Source organism: Lycium barbarum, chromosome 9 (assembly GCF_019175385.1).
Source record: "Lycium barbarum isolate Lr01 chromosome 9, ASM1917538v2, whole genome shotgun sequence".
Lineage (NCBI taxonomy): Eukaryota > Viridiplantae > Streptophyta > Magnoliopsida > Solanales > Solanaceae > Lycium > Lycium barbarum.
Window position 1 is genome coordinate 118,739,523 of NC_083345.1, and position 14,935 is coordinate 118,754,457.

General features: G+C 34.1%; 1 protein-coding gene across 1 annotated transcript; it reads right to left on the bottom strand.

Annotated features, from left to right (window-relative positions):
- Positions 1-218: 218 nt before the first annotated feature.
- Positions 219-5,786, bottom strand: LOC132609624 (upstream activation factor subunit UAF30-like). Its single transcript, XM_060323686.1, has 2 exons — positions 5,429-5,786; positions 219-512 (listed from the first exon to the last, which is right to left on the bottom strand). Exons 1-2 carry the CDS (start codon positions 5,678-5,680, stop codon positions 387-389), a joined length of 378 nt encoding a protein of 125 aa, XP_060179669.1. The 5' UTR covers positions 5,681-5,786; the 3' UTR covers positions 219-386.
- Positions 5,787-14,935: the final 9,149 nt, after the last annotated feature.

Here is a 14,935-nt window from a genome sequence, read left to right on the forward strand (position 1 = left end):
GGAAGCTGAACAGATAATCCAGTTCATTTGACGCAAAAATTCCAGGATCCTAGTAATAATTAAGGAACAAGTACAATTGTTACTACGTAACAATCCCAAGCAAGTTAGAGTCAGCAACATGAACTGTTCATGTCACTTCATTTAAGCCCGTCTCAATCGCATCTTGCTTCAACTTCAAAAAGTGAAAAACATGAAAAAGGAAATGTGGCTGGGGATGGTGGACCAAAGCAGGCATAAAACACTGCAAGCTTTCAGTTTCAGAACTATGCACCATAACTCACAACCAGAGTGAAGGGAAACAAAAGGAGAAGCGACTACAGTACAAAGTTCACTAACAAGAAAAGCCCCTAATGTTAATGTTTACAGGAACTGCAAAATGACAAACTTTAAGAAGCCTTCTGAAAATGACTGGACAGAAGCTTTGCAATCTCTAGAAACCCAACCTTGTCCTTGCCAGCAAATATAGTCTTCAACTTGTCATCACAATTTATCTCCTTCTTGTTTGCAGGGTTCTGCAGATCATGAATTTTACTTGTCAAGAAAAAAACTAAATGGTGTATACTGTATATGACCTACTACACACATTTGTTAAAGTGGATTAAACATGAGATGACTCATATCAGATAACAACTACTAAATCAAGAAAGGCAAAATACATCAAATCACCCTTAAACTATACCCAAAATGTCGATATCACACCTAAACTATACGGGCGACCTATTACACACCTGAACATCTAAAAACTAAAATTATTCGCACCCTGGAAGGCATTATACCACTTTTACAGTGTGTGGTGTTCCTCACGCGCATCCATGTCAGCGCCACGTGGAAATAAAATAAATTTTATTACTTCCAGTACTGTTTCTTTTTTCTTTTTTCTATTTTTTTAATTTAACACTATTTTCTTTTTCCTTTTTTTCTATACTCATCACACAAACTCCATTATCACTATTCCATCATCACCATCAAATTTACTAGTTATAAACAAAGATGCCATCACCACCAATTTACGACCCACCATAAAAAATAAAAAGAAAACAGAAACTGATCTGCCGCAAAAATCCGCCAAGATGCCGGACAATTCTCTCTGAGTTTTGCACAAAATTCAATCTTTGCTATTTCTTGGACCGTTCCATTCTCTCTCTCTGTAAAATTCTCTCTTGATTTTGCACCGAATTAGTCTTTGGTGGTGGTTTTGGTGGAAGGTGATGAAATTGATGATGGTAGTCGACATTTTTGGTGGTGGCGGTGGTGCTGCTGTGGTATTTGGTGATGGGTGTTGAAATAGGTGATGGTGGTGTTGTGACTTTTGGTAGTGGAAGGTTTGGTAGTGGTGAAATTGGTATGATTTTGGAAGGGTGGGGTTTATAGGGGTAGTGAAATCCATGGTGGGTGTGTGCGGATTTGATGGTAGTGAAAAAGATTAAGTTGGTGAAGTTGTTGTAACATGGTGAATTTCTTCTATATGGATTGATGAAGAATTGTGAAGATCATTATGAATTGATGAAGTTGTTGTAGAGAATTGTTATAAAAAAAATGAAGTAGAAATAATGGAGGGTGGGGTGTGAAGAAGAAGAGGGGGGTGTGGTGGTGGTGGTGATGAAATGGAGAAGAAGAGTTGAAAAAAAGGAGAGGCGGGTTGGGGTGGTGGGGGTGGTAGTGGTGAAATGGAGAAGAAGAGTTGAAAAAAATCAATTTTTATTTAATTAAAAAATTATTTTTACTACTTCACTCGCCTATTTATTAATTATAATTATTTTTTTGCCACGTTAGCTTATAAGGTGCAAATAAATTCAGTTTTTAAATGTTCAGGTGTGTAATAGATCGCCCATATAGTTTAGGTGTGATATCGACATTTTGGGTATAATTTAAGGGTGATTTGATGTATTTTTTTTTTCAAACATCAGAAGTATATGGATTGTCATCAACATGATAAGCAACTCAAAAAATAGTAATTATGATAGTTTGATAAATCGATGGCAATCATCTAGTTTTAATAATGAAATATAATCCCTCTCTTCATAAATCTATGCCTCAAACTACTAGTAGAAGGAATGTCAAATGATCACAAATTATCATCTCGAAAACCAAATTGCAATAGTCTGCAGAAGTAACAGCCTTTCCTATACACCCCAAGTGTTGGTGGTCGTTGATAAGTCACGTGTAACTACATAAGTACATAACTATCAAATTCCAATCTGAATGTTCAAGTCCACAGAGATTCTGCCCTAACGATTGTTTCTGTTCTTTGCAGCTAATTGTATCTCAAACAAAATGAACGAACAAGAAAAAGCATCTTTTACAAGAAAACTAACATAAAAAATAGGAGGGCGCAAATGCGCAATGTAAAGAATAATGCTTGGCTACATTGTGTTTTGCTTTTTCCATCAAACACACTTCAAGGAATATCTCAGAAGTATATCCACAGCGAAATTCTGCTTTTAAGTCTGAATATTGGCATAGGTAGTTAAACATGCTTGAATTACTGGTACATTATATCAGCAATTATTTCCAGCTTGGGTCTTATAAAGGATTGCCCCAGCTAGTCATACAAAGTGTCGAAGTAGCTTGAGAATAAAAAATCATGTATGATTGATTCAGCACATGGCAACCAAATCAGACATCATAGTATTGCAGGCCCCCAAGGCAGCAGCATCTATACTTGTCAAATTATCATACAAGATTATCTGAATCAGCAGAAGACAAAAACCTTGATACCAACCAGTTTATTCATTATCATGTAGTGTGCTAATATCTATTCTGGGCTAGCTACTCATCACACGAGCTACACTGACCAGCCAAAATAAGCCCAACTCTTAGTTCATTCACAGCTTACAGGAAATCTCACAGGGCAGAAAGTAAAATAACAGATGGAGAGAGAATTGATCATTTGATATCACATGTCGATCAGTAGACTAACTCATTACAGAGACTTTAACCTCAATGCCAAAATGTTAGGGTCCTTTGTTCCAGTAAAAGGCAGTCTACTAGAGAGGAAAAATAACAATATCCTTTAATCAAACAGAAACAACTAGACTCAAGAATGTTAAATTCCATCTATTGTGTGATTGAGCAAATAAGTTTGTGACTATCTTTAAATGAATAAAGCTAGACAAGGGACCAGACAACAGCTTGATTGTAGATTGCATTTAACGAGTTAGATGCAGTCACTACCATTTTCCAGCAGACCTCAAACCCCACCCTGTACAAAGATATTATACATCTTCCAGAAGCACATGGCAAAATACAATCATCCCCGGAAATTGTTTCATTAAAAGAGAAACATAATGTCTCCTTGCCGTGTTAACTATACATGTCACTTTTTAACACCTTCAATCGTTATACTGTCACACCTACAGACCGATGCATTTGGATGTCTGGCGTAGGACATGGTAAACCATCTTAAATAACTTTTTTCATTTTATCATCTAATGTATTTCTAATCTTTCATGACTATACATCTATCCTAACATTTGCATTTTACGACATTCATTTTGTTGATACGTTGGACCTTAGAGGACCAACATGCAGTCCAATATAACATAGCTGGTACAAACACCAAGTAGCCATACTTGACTCAGCTCAGGTTTGACATAGCCCAAGCAAAAAAGCCGCTTCAAATCCCTTATTTTTGCAAATAGGCTACATTTTCACACTTAGAATCCCTAAACCGACAAGTTGCCAACTGTAACAATTTCACCGTTGCGCCCAAGTGCTCCCCAGTACCATTTACAACTCATATATGTCCTACCAAATTGACCTTCATGTGGTCCATGCATATCAAATAGTTTCAATTTATAACTAAAAGTAAGAAATTCACATATATCTTAGCAACTTGTTCTTTACATTTCTACAAAGAGGCTATTTCAAAGAGCAATTCTACCGTCATGCAAACGTTCCTTCTCTACCATAAGTAACTATATGTCCTAAAAGTTAACACTTAGAGAAATAGAAAGTGGACCTGAAGATTATTGGTCTTTTCCATCACATTTCTACAAAAAGAGGCAATTTCAAAGAGCAATTCTACCTTCATGAAAAAGTTCATTTTCTATCACAAGTAACAACATGTCCTAAAAATGACACATAAAGAGATAGAAAGTGGATCAACTAAAAATTTCAGGGAAAACATTTTCTGGATCAATAGAAACACACCAACGCATCCCCGACCCACACCCGCCCTACCCCCCAGCCTACATCCCCACCACTAGAAGTTGCACTCTGAATTCAAAAATCTCATAATGATTTGCTTTAAATATATGAAAATGCTCTTAAATAACATTCTCCAACTCGAGTAACAAACACAAGAAAAAGAGTAGGAAAATCACTTATTCTCCTAGAAAATATTTTCTTGGAAAACATTTTCCATCATACCAAACACACCCTTAAAGAAATAGAAAGTCGACTTGAAGATTATTGGTCTTTTCCATCACATTTCTAAAAAAGAGGCTATTTATTAAAATATCAATTCTATACCTTCATGCAAAGGTTCATTCTCTACCATAAGTAACTAAATATCCCAAAAAACTGACACATAAAGAAACAGATGGACCTCAAGATTATTGGTGTTTCCATCACATTCTACAAAAAGGGGCTATTTCAGCAATTTTAATGTCATGCAAAGGTACATTCTCTAACTATATGTCCTAAAAATTGACTGGTGAAATAGGTACCGGCTTCAGTATCCCTTTATATTTTCTGGTCGCAGTGGCAGTGGTGGTGGTGGGTGGAGCTGCCCTGGAGCTCTTTGCAGCAGCCACCAAGGTTTGGCAATAAAAACACACTAACGCATCCCCTACCCACCTTCACACTATCCATTCACCCCCTTACCTGCCTACCCCACCCAACCCCCCCCCCTTACCTGCCTACCCCACCCACCCCTGAATTCACTACAAGAAAAAATATATGTGGCAACAATTTTTGTTTTTTTGTTGCATAGACTTTTCCCAACGGCTGTTATTGCAACAATGTGCAACAACCTTTTTTTTTTTTTTTTTTTGCCAAAAGTACTTTTTGCAACAAAAATCAATACTATGACAACAAAATTAAATTCTTTGGCAACAAAAAAGTTTTTGCCAACAATAAAACAAAGTTGTTGCCAAATATTAAATTTTTTGTTGCCATTTCTATACTTTCTTGTAGTGATATTCAAAAACCTCATGGTATTTTGCTTTGAATGTATGAAAATGCTCTTAAATGACATTTTCCAAACACAAGAAAACGAGTAGGAAAATCACTTATATTCCGAGAGAAAATACTTTCTTGCAAAACATTTTCCATCATACCAAACACACCCTTAAAGAAATAGAAAGTGGACTTGGAAGATTATTGGTCTTTTCCATCACATTTCTATCATCATGCAAAGTAAGTACCTAATTATCTCAAAAAAAAAAAAAATCAACACATATATAAAGAGATAAAAAAAACAAACCTGAAGATTATTAGTTTTGATGTAATCCCAAACTTTCTTAACAGCATCAGTACGCGATATTTCATTAGCACCAACAAATTTTCCTAAAGCAGGTGAAATCGGTACCGGCTTCAATATCCCTTTATAACGACCTTTTCCGGTTGTCGTGGCAGTGGTGGTGGGGGTGGGTGGAGCTGTGGCGGTGGATGTCTTAGCAGCAGCCATTAGAGTTCTGCAATAGTTACCGAAAACCCTAGTTGATGATGATGCCATTGCTTTGCTTTTTTTAAAAAAAAAAAAAATAATAACTTGGATTCTGATCAACCCTAGAGAGAAAAATGAGGGGTGTTTTTTGAAAGGAATGGCAAAATCGAGGTTTATAGCAAGGGAATGAAAAAGTTGTAGTTTAAGGTGGAAAAAACTGGGCTTTTGTTGGGCCGGGTATCTCAAGATTTAACTGGGCTTCGCATAAGTTGAAACGGATCGGGCAATTTGCAGGATTGTCCTTCGCTGGGGGTGGTCTTTTTAACTTTTGTCCCTCAAATTGGTGGTCTTTAATTTTTGTCCTTCCCTAAAAATCTCTTGATTTCGGGTTCAAACTCCGGTTTAGTTAAAAAAATTTAAAAAAAAATTGCAAGGCAGAGTTTTGCAATTTAAACATTTGCCTTGCCAAAATTTCTTCTTTTTTTACTGAGCTGGAATTTGAACCCAGAATCTCGGGGTATTAGGCAAAGGACAAAAAAGACCCAGCCAAATGAAGGACAATCCGTGAAAAAAAAAAAAAAAAACGGGTGGAGTAATTTTTTAAACGAGACATAAGTTTATATCTTTTAGGTCCCACAACTTATCCCACATACTTGCATCAGGAAATAGGTTCACATACAGATGGAGGTTTTTGGCAAGGGAATGACAAAGTTGTAGTTTTTCGTGAGGGAATTGCTTTTTCGAGTAATTGTGTTTTGGAAAGCGTGGACCTGTTGGGCTGCTAAAGTGCGGAGGATTTTGGGCTGGGTCTTTCCAAACTTAACTGGGCTTCCATTACTGTTTCATCATAAGTAGCAAGATTAGTGTCCTTTTTCTGGCAAAAAAATAACGATACTTTTTTTCAAACGTAGTAGTATTTTTCTTTCAAAAGGTAGCATATGTGTGCGCATACAGTGTCAATGTATATACAATGTTTATACACTGAGACATTGTATATGCAAATGTATATAAACTGATAGCGTATATACAGAAGGGGACATATATGAATTTTGCCTGCAATTTAGGGATACGTGTATCAATGTTTATCTGCTATAACATGTAAAATATGATTATGTTTTGTAATTATTTAAAAGTAATGCTATAAAGTGTAATTATAAATCATAACCAGTTACATTAGCTAGATAATTTTTCCTTAATATATTTGTGTATAACTTCACAATTCACATGTATCCATTAAACTTCGGCAATAGTTTTCGAAAACCACAGATGATAATGCCATTGCTTTTTTTTTCCTTGGATTCTGCAAAACCCTAAGGGCTCGTTTGGTAGCTGGTTAGAATTATGCATGTATTAGTTATGCATGTATCAGTAATGTAGGTATTAATTATGCAGGTATTAGTAATGCAGGCATTAGTTATGCAGGTATTAGTAATGCATGTATTAGTTATGCAGGGTTTAGTTATGCATAAATTATTGCTTTGGATGTTGGTTTGTTATATTAAAATATTACTCGTATACACATGACTTTTTTTAGACAAATATTAGCCTTTTAAGTACCATTACTTGTCCTAAAACTCTTTTGATCATGTGTTCAATGGATGGAGACTCTCATATGGTGTATTAAAGTGTTATTATAATATTTAAATAATGAAATGTACTTTTATTTATTTTATTTTATTTATTTATGGACTTTTAGACAAATATTGTCCTTGGTCTATACATAACATGTGGAAAATTATTGAACATGCGTAAAGTCGAGCCTAAATGATAACTATTAGCTATTAACGACGATTAGTTTATGGTATACCTATCCACGATCCCTTGGATTTGTGCATTTAGGGGTTTGTGGTTTTATTTTTTTATTTTTTTGTCCGTACACTATTCGTCATCACTATTAGGATCATCCAGTCACCTTACTCATATAAATCAAATTACAACATTTTGAGGTCTCCTCCCATTCACCCATATAATCACCACCTACTATAATATATTCTGCAATCGACGCCATAATAAATCTATAATAAACTACGGCTATGGTTATGACTGCAATCGACGCCATAATAAATCGATAATAAACTACGGCTATGGTCTATGACGGCAGTCGACGCCATACTAAGTCGTTGGGGACTGATTTTATGATGAAAAGCAGGATCTTTCGCCGGAATTTTTGCCGAAAACAGGATCTAAAAAGTGGATAAATTAGGAGCTTTTAGAGGGAATTTTTTTTTTTTTTTTTTTGGGTAATTAAAATGTTGGGGGTTGGGGGTCAAAGTGTAGTTTTCAAAACTTTGGGGCTGGGATTTGACACAACACATCTCTGACATGCTGACGTCATAAATGGTGGCCAAAGCACCAATTTTGAACACTTATGGCCTTTTAGCAAAATAACTTTTACCAACTCCCCCCACTTCAAGTTAGGGGTGTGCAAAAACTAGTTTAACCGATAAACCGAACCAATAAAAACGCTATTGGTTTATCATTATTGGGTTAACGGTTTGTAAATGGTTTTGTAATTTTTTATGGGGTTATTGGTTCGGTTTTTTATTTTAAGGATTTAGTTAATGGTTAAACCGATAACCCAATAAGCTTATATTAAAATTATTTTTTATCCCTAATTATATAATAGTGGCTTTAAATTCTAACTATTTAAAACAAGTTTGTTTTAGAAAATAGCAACAACGTATTTGAATTTGCTTCTACAACATCCAAGGTTGATACTTAACGTGAAAGAAAAGAAGTTTGTTTTAGCAAATGTCAATAACGTATTTGAATTTGCTTCTACAACATTCAAGTTTGCTACTTAACCTGAAAGAAAAGAAGTGTGTTTTAGCAAATAGCAATAACATGTTTGAATTTGCTTCTGGTTGTAATTTATGTAGACTTTTAATCTTTTACGTATGAAGGCAGTGTATATATGAACAAATTAAAACAAGAGAAAGCAAAAAAAAAAAATTAGAGGAGATTTTCTTATCGGTTAAACCAAAAACCGAACCGCTAAGGACCAAAAACCGATAACCGAAACCAATAACGAATATCTTATTGATTTGGTTATCAGTTTAGCATATTTAAAAATCGAAAATCAATAAACCGAACCTATAATACACAAAATCGAACCGAACCGACCGATAAGCACCACTACTTTCAGTTACACCTCGGCAATTTCATGTCGTTGCGTCGTGAATAGATTAACGTCAGTTAAGTCGGACACGAGACCTTCATGACTACAAGAGGGTGATTGGCAGCCTTAATGTATATACGATAAGATTTTTAAGTCATAGGACTTGGTGAAACTAGGTTCGTCAAAGGAAGTGGAGTATAAGTTATGTTTGGGGAGGATTTCATGGGTGTCGAACTAACAAATATTTAGTAAGGTCTTGAGGACGAGTTATAATGTCCGTTAGATCGTTAAGGATGTGTTACACAAGTACCAAGAAGGTTCCATAAGGATTAGAGATCAAACGAAGCGATGAGAGCAAATCCGGAAAAGTATGGATTAGACGGCCATACATACGGACTGTATAATTTGTACGGCCGTATGTCTGTTCGTAGAACCCCTCCAGAAAGGGGTAAGTTTCTGGAAGAAACATACAGTCCAATATACGAACCATATAAATTATACGGTCCGTATAGTGGACCGTATATTTCGAGGCGGGTCCGAATTTTATTTTTATATATGTATGATCCCTCTTTTTTTCTCACTTCTCATCTCTCCAACACCCTTTAAACCTCTAGAACTTTCTCCATATCACACTAACACATATTCAAGAGAGAAATCAAGGATCAAACATCAAAAGTTGGTAGAATCAAGGGTGTGAATGCTTCCTAAGGGTTGATAGAAGTTGAGAATCTCTTTGGTATTAAAGTGGAGTTCTTCTCAAGTGGAGTATTCTCATCCAAAGATCATCTCTACATAATCAAAGGTGAGTTTTATGATTATTTTATGTTAATGATAGTGTTGAGTAGTTGAAGAACTTGAATTAGAAACAAGTATGGAATATGAGCTTAAGTATGGAAATAATGGTATGCTGGTTTGAAAGGTAGTTGAGTTATGATTCATGGTATAATATGAGTATAATCTTGTCATGAATGGCACTAATGATGTTGAGGAAGTATTATGTGAATGATAAGCATGATGTTGTATTATAGTTGTGGTTAGGGAGGATCTTGGGGGTGAATTTGGAAATTGAATAACATCTAGCCAAGGGAATTTATGTGTTATGATATTATGGGTGTTGCTATGATGTTTGGGAGCTGTTTTATTATTTGAGGGAAAGTTGTTGAAACAAACAAAATGCTGCCCAATTTTCGTTAGCCTTATTCGCTTTAGTTCAGGCTTAAGTATACCTTCAACAATCTAACCTTCATACGAACCCCTTTGTATGTAAAATTGTAAGCCGGAAGGAGAGCTCTTAGTCGACATTGTTAAGGAGATACAAAGGTATGTAAGGCTATGCCCTTTCCTTCAAAGGCATGACTCTTGTTTCATAATTTCTTCCTTATACTTCCATGACCTTCTTACATCCCTAAAGATGAAGTTTGAAGAACTTTGAGAACTTCTTACGAGATACATTCCACAACGATAAAAATGACAATGATGACTTCATGATGCAGATATTTCTATGCTTATGGTTTCATTGATACTATTCTTCCTTGTTGTCTCACCTCAAAATACTAGTTCCTTCAAGGTGAGACTTAACGGTGAGGATGATGCCATAATGTAATCGAAGGTTCATGACCTTACGTCACTCCGATAAAGCGCACTTTTATTTGGGCTCTCATGCATGCTACGTATATTATATGTGTATATGATATGTATATGTATATAGGGGACATGGGGAAAGGTGAGGCACTATAGACGCATAGTCACCTGATCAGCTGGTATCTTATGATATCACCCCGGACGCGGGATGCCCGAACGCAGGATATATGGGTAATGGATCGGGCCGTTAGTTCCGCGGCTATACATTGATATATGATGATATATGGATTGGGCTGCACGTTCCGCAGCAATACATGATATGGTGATATTTTTACGAGCTTGCATGCATGACTCCGCCTTAAGAGGCAAGCAGTCACCGGTTATCTTCTTATCTTTATTTTATCTTCCTGTTCCCTTGATATTTTATGATGCATGTTTTACATACTCAGTACATTGCTCGTACTGACGTCCCTTTTCTTCTTGGATGTTGTGTTCATGCCCACAGGTAGACAGGGAGACGACCCAGCTTCCTAGGAGCCAGACCAGCTTGCACAAGAGCACTTCCATACTCCGGAGGTGCAGTTTCTGATATATCCTTTTGTGTTCATACTTGGATATGGTGGGGTCCTGTCCCGTCTTCATGACTTCAGAGTTTCAGTTAGAGGCTCGTAGATACTTATGTGTGGGTAGTGGATGTTATGTGACCCTCATTGTATATTCTGTATATTATTCTTCTGCTGCCGCGAGGGCTTATGTATATATATGTGTACATGTTTTATGGAGTTTATATGTGTACAGGTTAAGACGATAGTAGTATGATGTGTGGTGCTCGGTAGTCAGCTTCGAGTGTCCGTCATGTCCCACTAGGCGGGTCGTGACACTTTCAGTAATATTGTCTTGATTGATTGAATTTTTATAATTAAAAAAATATGAAAATTGTTATCAAATTTCATCTTAAATTTTCAAAAGTACCTCTATATCAATTAGTGTCTTGGGAGTTTTAGATCAATAACAATAAATTTAATTATATTTAGATTTCAGTACTATCCTTAAAATTGCTGAAAATATTAATACAGTAAATATGTTTTTGAAATGATAACAAAATTAATTTTAAACAATATTATATGTAGGAGAACCTATAACTTGCAAACATTAGCTAAAAGATTTAAAAATCATACTCAAATTTTATGATTCTATAATATTAAATATAGTTTATTTTATTATTATTATTATCAATCCAAGATTCATTAAAAAATTAACCATCAAATTTAATAATTTTATCTGTGTTTGGGCTGCACAGCACGGGGTTTTATTTCTAGTTTTTTCTCTTATATATTTATATTTATTTTAACTATATAGAAGCATGGGTTTAGACCCATGCTTTGCCGTCCGTCCATTAAAAAACAAAGTGTGGGCTCCATATTAAACACCAACCAATAATTAAAAAAAAAAAAAGTGGAACCCACCATCTCCAAACTCAAGGAAAAAAAAGAAAGTGGACCCCATATTAACAAAATCAAGCAATATATAAAAAAAAAGTGAATTCCATATTAAAAAAAAATAATGTCAAAAAAAAAGTGCAGACTTTGTATTCGTAGCAAACACTAATATAATAAAGTTTTAGATACGGAGCACAAACTATAATGTTATTAATCGTGTTTTGAGCATAGTATATATATGTGCATAAAAACAATGCAAACTAATAATGTCCAAAAAAAAAAGTGCACCCCATATTAAAAAATCAAACAATATTCATGTAATTTCCAAAGTATCTCATTAAGTCAATAATGATGGATTCATTGCCACATGCGTATCAATCCATTAGTGGGAGCAAATGAAATTATTGTACAGCAAAAAACATGGACCCCATATTATTGTTTTTCTTCAAAAGGTTAAGTAGTCAAACAATACAATTTTCTTTCTTTTTTTATATTAGTCTGAGATCTAATCCAGATATTGAACTGTTGTATCTGCTATTCCGCCATGCCATTTATTTGTTATGTTTACTAAAATAAATATACCTAAAATAGTTATATTTTAAAATAAGATAGAGTTTAATTACTTTTTTATTTTTATTCTTACTCTAATAAATGTGAAAAGAGAATAATGTCGTAAAAAAAATATATCAAATGGAGATCAAATAATGAATAAGGTAAATTAGTCAAATTATAATTCTAATTGACATTTTCTTAAAAAATCATGCAAAAGACAACATGACAAGTAAAATGAGCTAAATCGAGAATATTTATCAAAAATTTAAAAAATAGTATTTCTTCGTTTAAATAGAAAATAAATTTCTACTTTATTTCGTTTTAAACATGTAAAATTAATTTAATAATTTGAATTAGAATTATCCAAATCAAAATTTGATAAAAAATAATAAGTATATTACACCTTTAAATTAATCGAATTAAAATTGAAAGTATCAACTGATGCTTAAATATTGCTATTGTTTTATCTCAAAGAGAGGAAAATAGTTTTTTTTTTTTAAAACAAGTCTTCTCTTTTAAAAAATATTAATAAATTTTTGCCGATTTTGTATTCGTAGCAAACACTAATATAATAAAGTTTTAGATACGGAGCACAAACTACAATGTTATATTAATCGTGTTTTGAACATAGTATGCATAAAAACAGTACAAACTTATGTATGTTTATTAGCTACATACACATAGATGCACTATAATCTAAAATGTTGGGCCCGTGCGCAGCACGGGCATAGGCCGTCTAGTTATTATATTTTTCTATATGTACTAAGCGCGGTAGGGGGACGAACACGGCTCCCCCGCTTGTACCAAAAGCTGCACGAATTGTGCCCGCATTAAATTCTTGTACTATGAGCTATATAATTTGTACACTTTATCCAATTATTTTTATATCCCATGTAGACATGTGTCATATTACTTAATATTTATTCCCTTCTTATGTATAGACGTATGCACTTTAAATTTAATTCTCCGACACATTTATTTCCTCCGTGCACTTTTACTTGTTCACTTTTAACTTTTCGTGTTCTAGCTGAATATTTATTTTCTTCTCATGTATAGACATATGCAGTTCAATTTTCATTCTCTCACACAAATTTATTTCCTCCATGCACTTTAATTTGTTCACTTTTGACTTTTCACATTCTTTGATAATTAATAAATCCCACGTGGATATATGCCATAGTACTGAATATTTATTCTCTTCTCATGTATACACGTGTGCACTTCTATTTTAATTCTCCGACACATATTTATTTCCTCCGTGCACTTTTATTTGTTCATTTTGACTTTTCACGTTATTTAAGAATTAATAAATGAAGTACTCCTTCCGTCCCATATTATTTGGCCACATTACTATACTTGACTTTTCACGACCTTTAAGAATTAATAAAAATGAAGTACGGTGGGGGACGAACACGGCTCCCCCCGCTTGTACCAAAAGCTACACGAATTGTGCCCGCATTAAATTCTTGTACGACGAGCTATATAATTTGTACACTTTATCCAACAATTTTTATATCGTATGTAGACATGTGTCATAGTACTTGATATTTATTCCCTTCTTATGTATAGACGTATGCACTTTAAATTTAATTCTCCGACACATTTATTTCCTCCGTGCACTTTTACTTGTTCACTTTTAACTTTTCGTGTTCTAGCTAAATATTTATTCTCTTCTCATGTATAGACATATACAGTTCAATTTTCATTCTCCTACACAAATTTATTTCCTCCATGCACTTTAATTTGTTCACTTTTGACTTTTCACATTCTTTGAGAATTAATAAATCCCACGTGGATATATGCCATAGTACTGAATATTTATTCTCTTCTCATGTATACACGTGTGCACTTCTATTTTAATTCTTCGACACATATTTATTTCCTCCGTGCACTTTTATTTGTTCATTTTGACTTTTCACGTTATTTAAGAATTAATAAATGAAGTACTCCTTCCGTCCCATATTACTTGGCCACATTACTATACTTGATTTTTCACGGTCTTTAAGAATTAATAAAAATGAAGTACTCCCTTCGTCCATATTAACGTAGACATGTGTCGTAGTACTTAATATTTAATTCCCTTCTCATGTATAGACGTATGCACTTTAAATTTAATTCTCTGACACAAATTTATTTCCTCCGTGCACTTTAATTTGTTCATTTTTGACTTTTCACATTCTTTGAGAATTAATAAATTTCACATGGATATATGTCAGAGTACTGAATATTTATTCTCTTCTCATGTATACACGTGTGCACTTCTATTTTAATTCTTCGACACATATTTATTTCCTCCGTGCACTTTTACTTGTTTATTTTTTACTTTTCACGTTATTTAAGAATTAATAAATGAAGTACTCATTCCATCCCATATTACTTGGCCACATTACTATACTTGACTTTTTACGTTCTTTAACAATTAATAAAAATGAAGTACTCCCTTTGTCCATATTACTTGGCCACATTACTAAAAATATATGTCTATTTTTCTATTCTATATTTATCTTCTTTTCTATTTCTATTATCCCTGTTTTTCTTCTTTGTCAATACTTTAAATGTGAAGAGAGGATGAATAATAGCAATGCAAATTTGCACCAAAAGTTATTTTAATGCTCTTACACATAACTTGTTCAC